We start from the raw sequence: 13058 nt of genomic DNA on the forward strand, positions 1-13058 counted from the left end.
GAGGCTGGTAGCACATGAGTACTCAGGATTTGACATACCTGTCCCCTTCCTTGTGACACTCCCATCATAGCAGTCACAGTAGCAGGATTTTTATTACCTCTACTACCACTGCTGCTACGACTCCGAGGCCAGCGGGAGCTCCTCACTTCCCCAGCCCCCTGCCCTTGGCCTCAGGTTCCCTCTGCTGTGTACGGGTGGTGGCGGGGGGGGGCACGGGGAAGACAGCAATGAACAGGATAGGTTTCCTGCGAGGAAATTCGAGGCTCTTTTCCCTTCCTCCTGCATTTGTCTGTGCTAAAAATATCAGGAGTTGCTAAGTTGGGCTTCCCTCGGTCACTCATGTTTCTGGGTAAAATGACGCTGAGCCTGAGCTCCAGAGAACATTCACAAGGAGGCATTTTGTGGCCGTGGAAGTGACGACTTTGAGAAAGTCTATTTTGGCTTCTTGAAGGAGCAAGAAGAGACATGAGGTCTGACTCACTGCCTAAAAAATGTCTGCATCGCTCAGAGAGGGGCTTATGTGACCATGTTTACCGGCTGGAAAGACTGAAGAGAAATAGGTTGATGCTCCGTTGTCTAAACAGAATTCAGACGGAGCGCACAGACGGACTCTTGTAAGGCTGACCCCATCCCGCTCCTCAGCTTCCTGCAGACTTGATTTAAATCTTCCCTAGCTTCAGTTTTTCCCCTGCAAACACTCAAGAGGGGAACAGCTGGTTTCATGGTCTCCCAATTTTCCCTGGCTTCTGTCCGGGGCATCTTCGCTTTGCCTCTCGGGCGTATGCAGTCATCCCTCCCTAGAGCCACATCTCCTTCCCAGCTGCCTGGATTAGAGCCTAGAGCCCCACCGCCCCCGCCACCAGCACTACCCACCCATGCCCCCCAGGAAATACAGAGCAGGACTCTGGGAAGATGGGATGGTGAGTCCTGGCGAGGAAGGTATTCCTCCTCTTCCCAGGCTGAGCTGTCGTGACCCTTGGACGGTTAGGAGGGGACTGGATCCCTGGGGTAGTTAGGGAAGCGTGGACTTGGAAGGAAAATCCAGAACGCTAAGGGGAGAGAGAGCCTGACGCTTGGTGGAGGTCACTGTGATCTGGACAAAAGGAGACACGGCCTTCTACCGTGAGAGTCCAGAGCTCAATGCTTTTTTGTTTTTGTCACCCAGGCTGGAGTGCAGTGGTGCGATCTCGGCTCACTGCAACCTCCGCCTTCCGGGTTCAAGCAATTCTCCTGCCTCAGCCTCCTGAGTAGTTGGGACTACAGTGCATACCACCATGCCTGGCAAATTTTTGTATTTTTAGTAGAGATGGGGTTTCACCATGTTGGCCAGGCTGGTCTTGAACTCCTGACCTCAAGTGATCCACCCGCCTCGGTCTCCCAAAGTGCTGGGATTACAGGTGTGAGCCACTGTGTCCAGCCCAGAGCTCAGTGTTTTAAGACATGGCACTCGTCAAGGGAGCAGGTGTTGGATGCAAAACGGATGGCAGATAAAGCTGGTACAGAGAAAGATGGGAGAAGCAGGTATGTTCTTTGCTGTCCTAGGTCGTTGGTGGCCCCAGTGAAACTCCCAGTCAGAAGCTCGGTGCCCTTTACAGAGGAGATACTTGCGCTCTACATCTTTTCCCACCCCAGCCACACGCCCCCAGGGCATCCGGAAGGGACAGTCCTGGAGGCGCTCTGCCACAGTGGGGACAACACTCTTGTCCTTGTTTCAGAGAACGCTGGGGATGCTTCCATCCCGGGAGGAGATGCCAGAAAGGCAGAGGCCCTTCTGCTCGCTCCACTCTGCCATCCCCCTGTGCCAAGCAGCTAGGCAGGAGCAAGCCCCACAGATGAGATGAGGGCCTCAGATTGGCTCCCAGGGGCCACATCACATCTATGGGCTTTGATCCTCCCAGGAAGCTGTGCCGCACATGTGGTAGGCAGGGTGGAGTGAAAGGGCGTCTCTCCTCTTTGTAGCAATGCCACCCCTGACCCGGAGGACTGTCATCTGAGCTGCAGCCCATTCCCCCTGCTTCTCCAACTCCTAGCTCCTCTCCTGGGGCTCCCCCAAGGTGGGACAGCCAAGCCCCTCTGCCTGTGGAGCCTGTTGTGCATCTGTGCCCCATGCTCTGTCCTGTCAGAGCTGTGGCACATCGTGCCAGTTGAGCAGCGGTGGCCCCACAAGAGGCAGGAGAGAGATGCATGGAGACCATCGGCCAGGGCACAGTGCACATGAGAGAAAATAACTCTGGGGGCACTTTCCTCCAGGTCTGGTTGTCGAGGACATTTCCAAGGGGGCCAATCTTTGTGTTTCAGTCGAGGGCTTTCAAAGAACAGAGCTCTCTTCCCTGAGGTAGCATCAATTAAACTGGAAATGGCTTTTTTTTCCCCATTCCCACTAATTTGAGCCAGGGTTCTCAAGCCTGGCTCCAGATGGCCTTCAGAGTGTCTGTAAATCTGCTGACATAGGCTATTAAACTTCTAGAAATATTTGTTTTGAGCAGAGGAAGAGCCAGCTCTCATCAGCTTCCAAAAGGAACCCAACAGCGGTTTGAGGCCAGGATCCTGTTCCTCCCACAGCACCTGGAGAAGTCACCTGGAGCTCAAGGGACTCCTCTTAAGGTTCCTAGGATCTTATGGTCATCGTTTCTCAGCTATGGACCAGGAGGGGGAGACCAGAAGGTACATGTGCTCAGCATGTCCTCCCTTCCCCTCCCATCCCCTCCCAAGCCATTGACCGGAACATCTGTAAGCAAAGAAATAAAATAGACCACAGGAAAAGCGGGGGTGGAGGGGGTGGGGGGTGGCGGGGAGCAGGCAGGGAGCCAGAGTCCCCAGATCAGAAGAACATTTCCAGGATGTCGCCATGTGCCTATTCTTAGAGGAGACCGAGTCCTTGGAGAGTAAATACATTGCACAGGGAGGTTCCTACCATGTAATCTCTGGGTGGACCGCCATATGCAGGGCTGGGATGCAATTATCTTCTGCTTACAGACCCATAGGCAGCGTCAGCCCCTGCCGCCCAGGGCTTCCACCCACACGTTCCCCAAAGGGAGCCAAGCACCGATACCGTCATGACTTTAACTCTACTGACTTACACCCTGAAGAAGACTGACGTACTTCTCTATAAAGACCACACTTTCTTGGGCTAATTAGGACGTTCAGAACATTCAACTGTTGGAATGGAAAATCAGCACCCCTGAATTCTACCACAGTCCTTTCTTGGGAGACTAGTGGAACAACTCTATCCCCAAACTGATTTGAATGGAACCAGATCATCAGTTGCGATATGAAAAAAAAAAAAAGCCAAAGATAGATTTCTGATGAAGAGTCAGCAGACAAAAAAGAGCATGTGGTTTGGAGTCAGATAGGCACGAGCCGGGATCCCTGCTCTCTGCAACTCCTAGCGTTATCTTGGGCAAGAGATAACTCCAAGCCTCTGTGTCCTTTTCTAGGAAAATGAGGGTTCCCTGGGCCTGACACTTAGAAGGGGGCAGGACATGTTAGTTCTGCCCGTAACAGTGATGACCTAATTCCAGAGCTGCAGCGGAGCCTCAGCATCATCTAGACAAGGGCTTCTCAGACTTCAAGTGTGCACACGGTCACCTGAGAATCCCGCTAAATGCAGATGCTGATGCATAGGTCTGCAACGGGCCCTGGGATTGAGCAGGTGCCAGGCTCTCAGTTGGTGGCAGATACCTCTGGTCCAAGGACCTCACTTTGAGAAGCAGGGATGTGGTGCAAAGGCTCGGTTGTATAGATGGGCCATCCAAGTGTGGGGAAGGGCAATGACTAGGCCACATCTGTAGCCCCTCGGGGGCTTCCTGCTGTACTGAGTGGCAGAGGCCTCTCTCCCTTCCTTTCCCGGAGCGTGCCTGCTTCTCTTCCCTCTACGCACTCAGCTCAGGTCTGAGCAAGAAAATCCCTGGACAGGCAGAGACAGCAGGTTCTGGATTAGATTAAAAGTCCAGGCAAAAAAGGCAAAACAAAGAAACAAGGGAAGGTAACAGGATGAGCAGATGGCTTGTGGTGGCTCTAGCCAGGGCTGGCTGTGGGATTTCACCCTGTTCTTCTGTCCTTGTCTGGGATTTGCAGCGCTGGGATCAGGTCCACAGACTGACAGAGCTGGAAGGGACAGGCGAGGTCCCAGGTGATGTGGCCCAGCTGACCCGACATTATGCAGCTGGCTAGAAGCATGGCTGCGTTTAGAGACCAAGTCTCAGGACTCTTGGGCCTAGACTTCAGTCTCCACATCCATTGTCTTCCTAGAGGTATTTAAAATACATACCAGTACATGGAATATATAAATAAATACATATATAAATATATAAAATATAAATATATAAAAAATAAAAAAATGTATATATATATTTTTTGAGACAGAGTCTAGCTCTGTCGCCTAGGCTGGAGTGTGGTGGCATGATCTCAGCTCACAGCAACCGCCGCCTCCCGGGTTCATGCCATTCTCCTGCCTCAGCCTCCGGAGTAGCTGGGACTACAGGCGCCTGCCACCTCGCCCGGCTAATTTTTTGTATTTTTAGTAGAGATGGGGTTTCACCGTGTTAGCCAGGATGGTCTCGATCTCCTGACCTCGTGATCTGCTCACCTCGGCCTCCCAAAGTGCTGGGATTATAGGCGTGAGCCACCACGCCAGGCTGGGAATATTTCTTTCTAGTTTGTTTTGTTTTGTTTTGTTTTTTTAGTAGAAACGGGGTTTCACCGTGTTAGCCAGGATGGTCTCGATCTCCTGACCTTGTGATCTGCCCACCTCGGCCTCCCAAAGTGCTGGGATTACAGGCATGAGCCACCGCGCCAGGCTGGGAATATTTCTAAAGGAACTCAGAGTCCAACAACTGCAGAGCCTGGAGTACCTGGCAGCGCACAAACCTGTGGACACACTTGGAAACCATGGGCTGAAGGTCAACAAGGAGGGTATGGGCGCTCAACACAAAGTGTGTTTCCTGATGTTAGAAGTGTTGGAGGCAGGAAGAAGGGGCGGCAGGCCAGGGGAACTTGGAGTGGAGAATGGCTTCGGGAAATGTGACAGCCAGTGTGGCAGACGCAAGCCCCCCCACTTAGGAGGATCCTATCTCCAGGCCATGCAGCCTCTTGGCTCTAAGTGACCCTGGCAACTCTGAACTCCCATCTGGGGCCCACAGGACGTCCACTGGGCAGCTTAGCGGGGAGGGTGGTGAGCCAGGCCTACCTGTGACAGTCATGCCAGATCCACGCGTGGCGGCCGTTCTTGGGCCGGAAGTCGGACTGGCCATTGTTGTGGATCTCGGAGGAGAAGCGCAGGAGCCGGCGGTAGCCTGTGGTGGGGTTGGTCTGCGCGGCTGAAGCCGAGAGGCAGTTCTCCTCCATAGCACACTGCAGCATGAACATGGGCCGGTCCTCCAGGTAGGTGGTCTGCTGCACCATCTCTGCATTGAGGACCAGGTCTGGGGCGGCTGCGGAGGACAGCATGCTGGTCAACAAGGCAGAGACCCCTCCCCAGGGCTCCCACTTCTGAGTCTTGAGCTGGGACACACCCCTCTCCTGCCTACCACCACCTTCTGGAATGGCTCAAGGGCTCCTCAAGGTTACCTTCTTGTTTAGCAAGACCCTACATTCCTCTTTCCCTCTGCTGTGAGTCCTCTTTGACAACTCTTCAGTTATCGGTGCAGATGAGCCAGATGTTGAAATTTCCAGCTAAGCACAGACCATGGTATGTTAACAGATCCCGTGCCTCGTGAGCACTAAATGTGAGTGAGGAGCACACGGGGGTTGATTATATTATTCTACTTTCAAGTGGCTTCAAATTTTCAATAACAAAATGCAACAAACAACAGTAACGATGTGATTGTTCTACCCAGAGAGAAAGAACACCTCTCATACCTTGGTCTGCTTCTTCTGGAAATGATGTATTTTCCAACATGTATAATATTGTATGTAGAGTTATGGTGTGCTAATACTGTTTCCCTTAAAATCCATCTTGTCATATTTTCACCTTGACATATATCCATTACAGCACACTCATTTCATGGCTACATAATATTTAATTCCTAGCTCTATCTCATATTTTTAGATACATTGGCTGTTTGGAATTTTGCAGTTACAAGGTGCGATAAACACCCTGTAGTAAATCTGTGCATATAACTTATTTTTTACCTTTAGAATATATCTCTGTAAGTGAAACTGCTAGGAGAAAGCATTGTCTATTTTTAAGTCTCTGATTCCTATTGCCAAATTGCCTTCTTAACAGGTTCTTCCAGGTTCCACAGCACACACTGCTGCCTTACGGGAGAGTTTTCCCCAGGTGCCTGTCTTTTACAACGCTTGATTTACTCAATTAGCGCACTGCACATAGCAGGTGTTAAAAGAATGACTGATGGCTACAATCTACGTTTACTAAACAATTGTATTAGGAAGCTTAGCTTCTTTGCAAAAGGAGTAACTGTAGGCTTTACCTTTAAAAGTGAGCTTTCAGTGAGCATTTCTAGTACCCAGAAAAATGCCATATATGAATCAGTGATCACAAGATCCTGCCATCTTTTATTTTGACAAGTTGCTTGTAAATTTTTTTTTCCCTTAGACTGCTTGGCAGAATTGCTTGTAAATTTTAAGCAAGCAGAGTCTGTGAGTTTTGCTTCCCTCAAGTTCACCAGCACATGGAGGGAGCTCTGTCTCCCTTCTTCCCCTCCCCCTCCAGGCTTATAGGCTGCGGCAGAGCCGCAGTAAACCCTGTGCGCTCACTGGCACCTGAAGGAGCTGGCATCCTCTAGAGAGCAGATCCACTCGCAAGAATTGGGTATGGAACCGAAGGGCAGGGAAAGGGTGCACACAGATGGCATGTGGGGTGGGGCATGGAAGCCGTAAATCAGGAGGCTCCCGTTTACTGACAAGTATGTCTTCTTGGAGGCTATAAAAGATGCAGCATTGCCCAGCACTGAGTGTTTTGGGCATGCTGATTTTTATGAGGGTGTCATGTGAGCCTCTTATTAGTTGACAGCTCCTCTGAATACTTCTGAGCTGAGCACAGGGGTCTCCACTTGGGCTCTCCCTCCAGCTCGCGAGGAAAGAGATCGTTAATGTACCATGTTCTGTGCTTAGCTGGGAGCCTGGGACCTGCAATCTCAACACCTGCCACGGGCTGGGGCTTGGCCTCCCCTGCATCCTGCAGGCAGCGGAACTCCTAAGTGGCATCCTTCCACCTACCCATGGCTTGAGTATTACGATGCACTGTGCTAGGCTCTCTGGACAGAGCTGAGCAAGGCAGAGGTGGAACTACCCTAGACTCTAGCAAGAGAGAGACATATGCAGCACATAATAATGACTACTGCAACAAGAGCTGGCAGGAGAAATGCGGGGTATGATGGGAATTGTAACAGGAGGAGCCTGTCGGGTGGGTGGTCAGGAGGCTTCTTTGGGAGAAGTTGTGTTTTAGTTTTTCTCTGAAGGAGGGGTGGGGATTTGAGGAAATAACACTAAGGATGAGATTGGGACAAAACACACAGCCTGTGCCAGGCCCCTGCGGCACGAGGGAGGGTCAAAGCCAGTGTGGTGCAGACACTGAGGATGGGTGGGGGTGGCCTGGGAGGAAGCCGGACAACATGAGCCCTGTGTGAGCCCCTGGTCACAGAAGTGCGGTGGGACCCTTGGGTGGGATTTAAGTGGGAGGTGGTCTTGGCTCTGGCTTTGGGGAGGGGAGAGGAGGGGAAGCCACCGCAGGGGCACGTGTCACTGTGGGGATATCCTTTGCAGTGATGCTGTGTGGAAGGTGGTCGTCTGGACACAGGCAGCAACAGTGGCAGGGAAAGATATAGAGAAGGTTGAGAAAATAGTGAAAGGTAAAAATCAAGAGGGACTGGACATGGGGAATGGTGAGGAAGAGGGAGAATCAAAGAGGATGTGTAGATTTCCAGCACACGCAATTGGTGGGGTGAGAGTAAGATATTATGAAGGGTTGCTGAAGAATTACTTTATTTCCCTGAATACTCCAACATGCATTCGGCCAGAGGAGCCAAGCGCTGTGTTCCTGGCCCCAAGGGCTACTGCCCCGCTGCAGACACACTCCCAGTGATGCTTCAGCCTAAGCTGCGGAGCATTCTGAGAAATCGCCCCACAAAACTCATTTTTGGATCTTCCATAAGAATCTGAGGGCATCGTTCATCTCATAAATCTCAGTCCTCAGAAATTCCCTTTAATCTCTAGAGTTGTGGGCTTCTCTTGACTCATGGGTTAGTTTTCATCCCCATCTCCACTGGGGAAGGAGAGCTGGAGTCAGGATTAACAACACAAGAGGAGGGTCTCCAAGCATCTTCCCGTTCTGTAAGCTGCTTGCTTAATGGAAGTGTTTAGAGCCAGGATACTGAGGACTTGGGATTATTCATTCCACATCATGTGGAGGACAACTGAGGCAGGGAAGGTTGGCTGCTTTGCCCCAGACCATTATACAGCCAGCTGGTGGAAAGCTGTGAGATGAAAAATAACATAAAATACTCATAAAATACAGAGTATTTTATGTTAGTTATATGAATGACCAGTTTTCTCTTTGCTCTGGCTGCCAGGAAGCTCACTGTGAAATTAATGACCTACTCATAATAAATGTATAGAACCCCCTAGTACATGTTTTTAAAATTAACCCCTCCCTGGCTCCATTTTAAGCCACTACCATTTTGCCAGCACCTGTCTTTCATCTGTTTTTACTTTATGCTATCTTGAATTGTATTTAGGTTTGTATTATCTTAATTTCCTTCTAGAAAAAATGGACTATTGCAAATATAAATAAATTGATAAATAAAGAAAAGTTCCCCAACAGGGGAGTGGCTGTTCCTCTCTGCTGGGATGCTTTCCCCTGGGGAGCTGGTAGGGTGGTGATCTCACCATCTCTCCTCTCACACAGGATGTGCTAGCGTGTTATGTCTACCCAGAGAAGCCTGCCCTGAGGTCCTGCTTTGTGAGGGCTAGGAGATGCTAGTGAATCTAAAAGGGGTTGGTGGGAGATGCGGCTGCTGGGCTCAGTTCAATCCCTCATTCTCTGTGATGGCAGGATGACAGTGCATCTTTGTTTACCAAGCCCTTGCGCATATTGTCACACTTGATTTCTATTTTCTAGGGAAAACTACAACTATAGACCACAGACGCTGACACGCTTTTCCAAGATCAGCCAATAAGGCAGGCTCTGGTCTCAAGTTCTCTGGCCAGTATCTGGGCCTCCCAATGGAGATGGCTACGTGTGGGTTTATAAGGCCAGGAAAGGGAGGGCAGGATTTGGGCTCAGGAGGACAGCATTCCAAAAGGGAGTCTACTGCTCCTCTTCTCTCAGCATGAGAGGGAGGCTTCAGGAAGTGGGTCATCCTGAATCCCTGGCTGGCATTCCCTCTATGGCCTCAATCTCTCTAGGACTCCCAGCGAACCACCAGGCAGCTAAGTGACCTCCAGGGTCTGAAAACAGGAAATGCTCCACGGAGGAGGTGAAGGGAGGAAGCCAACACCCATGGAGGGTGTCATCGTTCTCATTTAACTGGCATGATGGAGGAGCTCTCAGTCATGTAGTCTGCCCTGGGTCACTGCGGTAGCAGTGGTCCTGTGACTGAACCTGGGCTACAGACTGCAGCCCCTCCCTCCCCCTTTTCTCCCACTACGTCATAGACAGCGATCTGTGGTTGGGGTGGCGGTCATCTTTCTTGCCCCCAGTTTTTCTCCCTTAGGATTTCATTCCACCTTCCTCTATTGCTTGGCTCCTGGCGAGCCTTTAGAGTCTCTTGAGGAATAACTGGTGGGACTCTGGTCCCCTCGGAAGCCCGGTGGGGAGGGAGGGGAGGAGCTCTCACTTTCTGAGCAGGCAACTCCGGCCCCGTACTGCACTCCTCCCTGGGGGCAGGCCACGTCCTCCCCGTCATGACGGCAGTGCGCCAGGGACAGCTCCGTTCCCGAGCACTTCACTCCGCTCATGACCACTTTGTTGGCGTAGACATCTCCGTGCCAATACCAGGTCTCCTGGAAGAACCAACAAAACAAGTGGTGGGTACATCATCTTGAACTGTCACTTTCTGATATCCTGTCAACTTGCAGCCTCACAAAAATCCCAACTTTTATGATCCCATTTTTCGAATGGAGACAGCACAGAGAGTCACCTATCCAAGCTGTGCAGTTAGTTGGTGGCAGAGTGGGTGGGAATCCAGGTCTCCTGACCCTAGCACTTGGACTCTGTCACTCTCTCCCTTAGGGAAGTAGAGCTAAGGTTGTGGTCAAACACTGCAAGGCTGCATGTCAGCAATGGCAGGTACACACAACTCAGGTTGCCCACTTCCTAGTCCTGAGCCAGGGCAGACATTGCTAATCAATCACTGCACTCTCTCCTCTAATCCCGAATGGGATTAGATGCTATTGGTTGATTGGAAGTGGTGAGAGAGAAGAAATCTATTTGTATATGTCAATCGTTAGACATGTTATAAAGATGAACTTCTGAATTTAGATTTTCCCCAGTTTAAAGAGCAATTAATAGAGCAGTTCTGCACAGAAGCTGAGGAGATCCGAGGCTTAGGATGCTGGGATTTATTTGGCTCCTTTGCTCTATGGGGCTTCAAAATACTGTTAGGATTTACTCTCATACTTCAGAGAAGTTTTGAGTAGAGAAAAATGAGGAGCAGAATGGGCGCCGTCAGGTACAGAAACGGGATGAGCGCACAGGTGCTGTGTTCCTCAGGTCTCTCGGGCTTGGAGGCTGAGGCAGGATTAGAGCTCAGAGAGGTCTTCTCAGGATCATCAGAGACAGACCATCAGGATAGGAAGGGCCTTGGAAGTATTTATATCTCATCTAAGCTCTCCTGTGATGGTTCATACTATGTGTCAACTTGGTTAAGCCACAGTACCCAGATACGTGGTCAAATATTATTCTAGATGTTTAGGTGAGGCTGTTTTTAGATGAGATTAACATTTTAACCAGTAGACTTGGAGTAAGGCAGATTAACCTCCATAATATGGGTGATTCTCATTCAATCAGTTGAAGATCATAAGGGGTTAAAAAAAAAAACCTGAGGCCCCCCTAAGGAAGAGGCCATTCTGACCACAGACTGACTTCAGACTCAAGCTGCAACATCAATGCTTCCAGCCTGCTGGTCTACTCTGCAGACTTCAGACTTGCCAACCCCATAACTGGATGAGCCAACTCCTGAAAAGAAATACCTTTCTTCATGCTGTGTGAGTGAGATACACACACACATATATAAATAGACATTCATACGTCCTATTGGTTGATAGCACGCGCGCGCGCGCGCACACACACACACACACACACACACAAATACGCATTCATGCAACCTATTGGTTCTGTTTCTCTAGAGAACTTGACCAATACCCACCTCCATCCTCCAGATGAAGAACTGGGGACTTGAGAAGGGATGGGGCTTGTGATCAGTGGCAGATTTGGTACAAATGTCAACCCCAGGCCAGTTTCATGACCCCAGCTGAGGCCCAGGTGTCTTAGGAATGAGCTGACCGGGAAGAAAAATATCTGGACGAAGACTCCCTTGAAACGTAGCACTGTTTTTCCACTCTCCTTGGAGATTTAGAGAGTGCACTGGCTTGTCATAAACAGTATTAGCAGAAACACTGTGTTGCCTGGGGAAGCTGAGCTCCCAGAGGGCGTAAGCAGCTATTTCAAACGCCTGCCCCTTCTGGAGGCTGGAATGAAGAGCCACAGGGCAGGGGACCCCGGGCGGCTTCTGCTCAGGGCTCAGGACCTCCCATCAGAGCAACGTGGACCCACCCAGCCCATGGGAGACAGTCAGGCTCAGCAAGGATGCAGGAGTTCTCTTCTCTCCCTAAACCACTTTCTTAGGTCCCAAGAAGGGCCACTGGGGAAGGAGAGCTGGAGTCAGGATTAACAACACAAGAGGAGGGTCTCCAAGCATCTTCCCATTCTGTAAGCTGCTTGCTTAATGGAAGTGTTTAGAGCCAGGATATTGAGGACTTGGGATTATTCATTCCACATCATGTGGAGGACAACTGAGGCAGGGAAGGTTGGCTGCTTTGCCCCAGACCATTATACAGCCAGCTGGTGGAAATGTGTCGGGATTAGACCCAGAGCCTCCTATTTTGTTGCTCCTTTTGTGATGGGGGTGGGAGGGTGGGAACTAGGACCAGAGCTCAGCTGTTCTCAGCTAAGTCACTCTCTCTTTGGAGAAGGGGAGTTGGAGGAAGTGCAGATGATGTGACAAGTCTTGAAGATTCCCTAGCGTGTCAATGGGAGAATGCATTAGGCACAGATGCCAGTGGAGAAATGTGTTCAGACCACAGCGGGCTTCCAAGGGAGCAAGCTAAGGTGTTTAGAGGGGGTTGAGCCTTGGGCCACCTCCCCGAAGGACTGAGTTGCTTCCTTCTGCACAAGGCACATCAGGACCCCTCCAGGATCAGCCTTAAGCCCAGGGTGAACCCCAGTGTGCAGTGCAGGAGTGGACCATGAAAAGCAGAGCCCAGCCTCTCATTCTGCAGCCAAGAAATCGAAGCAGAGGTGGGAGCGACCTGCCCGAGGACTCAGGCCTGTAAGGAGCAGCGCTGTGGCCAGAGTGAGGCTCCCTGCCTCCGGATCCAGGCACCTTGCTCAGTCCTTCCTGCACGGCTAGGGAAGGTATGCGGGAGAGTGGGGCTGACTGAAGACAGCGTGGTCAGACTGCACGGGGGGTGAGTGCGGGGTCTGAGGCCGGGGCTTCTCACCTGGAAGGCGTTGCTGGCGAATCCCAGGCCCAGCTGGCGGCAGACCACCATGGCCTCCACGATGCCCCAGTTCTGGCCACACACCATCCCCCACACAAGGGACCCGTTTCTCTCCACCAGCACCTCCACTCGGCCCTCGTAGGGATTGCGGCCCCCGTTCAGGCGCAGCTGCAGACACAAAGGAAGGCCACGGTCACCAAGAGGGACAAGGGAGCTTCCCCACTGCACTGCCATCAGCCCCAGTGTCCTGGAGTCCTAAGCCAAGTGGTGCTGCCCGGGACACACACACTCAGATTCAGCAGCACTCTTGGCAGCCCCCTGGTGGCAGTGCCATGCCTAGTGTGGTCTTTTTTTTTTTTTTGAGACGGAGTCTCGCT

General features: G+C 51.2%; 1 protein-coding gene across 2 annotated transcripts in view; it reads right to left on the reverse strand.

Moving 5' to 3' along the window:
• Nucleotides 1-13058, reverse strand: part of LOXL2 (lysyl oxidase-like 2) — a 127101-nt gene that overhangs the window by 13017 nt on the left and 101026 nt on the right. For both annotated transcript variants that reach the window (XM_011968822.1, XM_011968823.1), the window contains 3 exons: nt 12682-12849; nt 9798-9963; nt 5189-5432 (listed from right to left, as the gene is read on the reverse strand). In XM_011968822.1, the coding sequence (XP_011824212.1) occupies nt 5189-5432; nt 9798-9963; nt 12682-12849 (578 nt within the window). The remainder of the gene's footprint in view (nt 1-5188; nt 5433-9797; nt 9964-12681; nt 12850-13058) is intronic.

Source organism: Mandrillus leucophaeus, unplaced genomic scaffold, assembly GCF_000951045.1.
Source record: "Mandrillus leucophaeus isolate KB7577 unplaced genomic scaffold, Mleu.le_1.0 Scaffold86, whole genome shotgun sequence".
NCBI classification, from domain to species: domain Eukaryota; kingdom Metazoa; phylum Chordata; class Mammalia; order Primates; family Cercopithecidae; genus Mandrillus; species Mandrillus leucophaeus.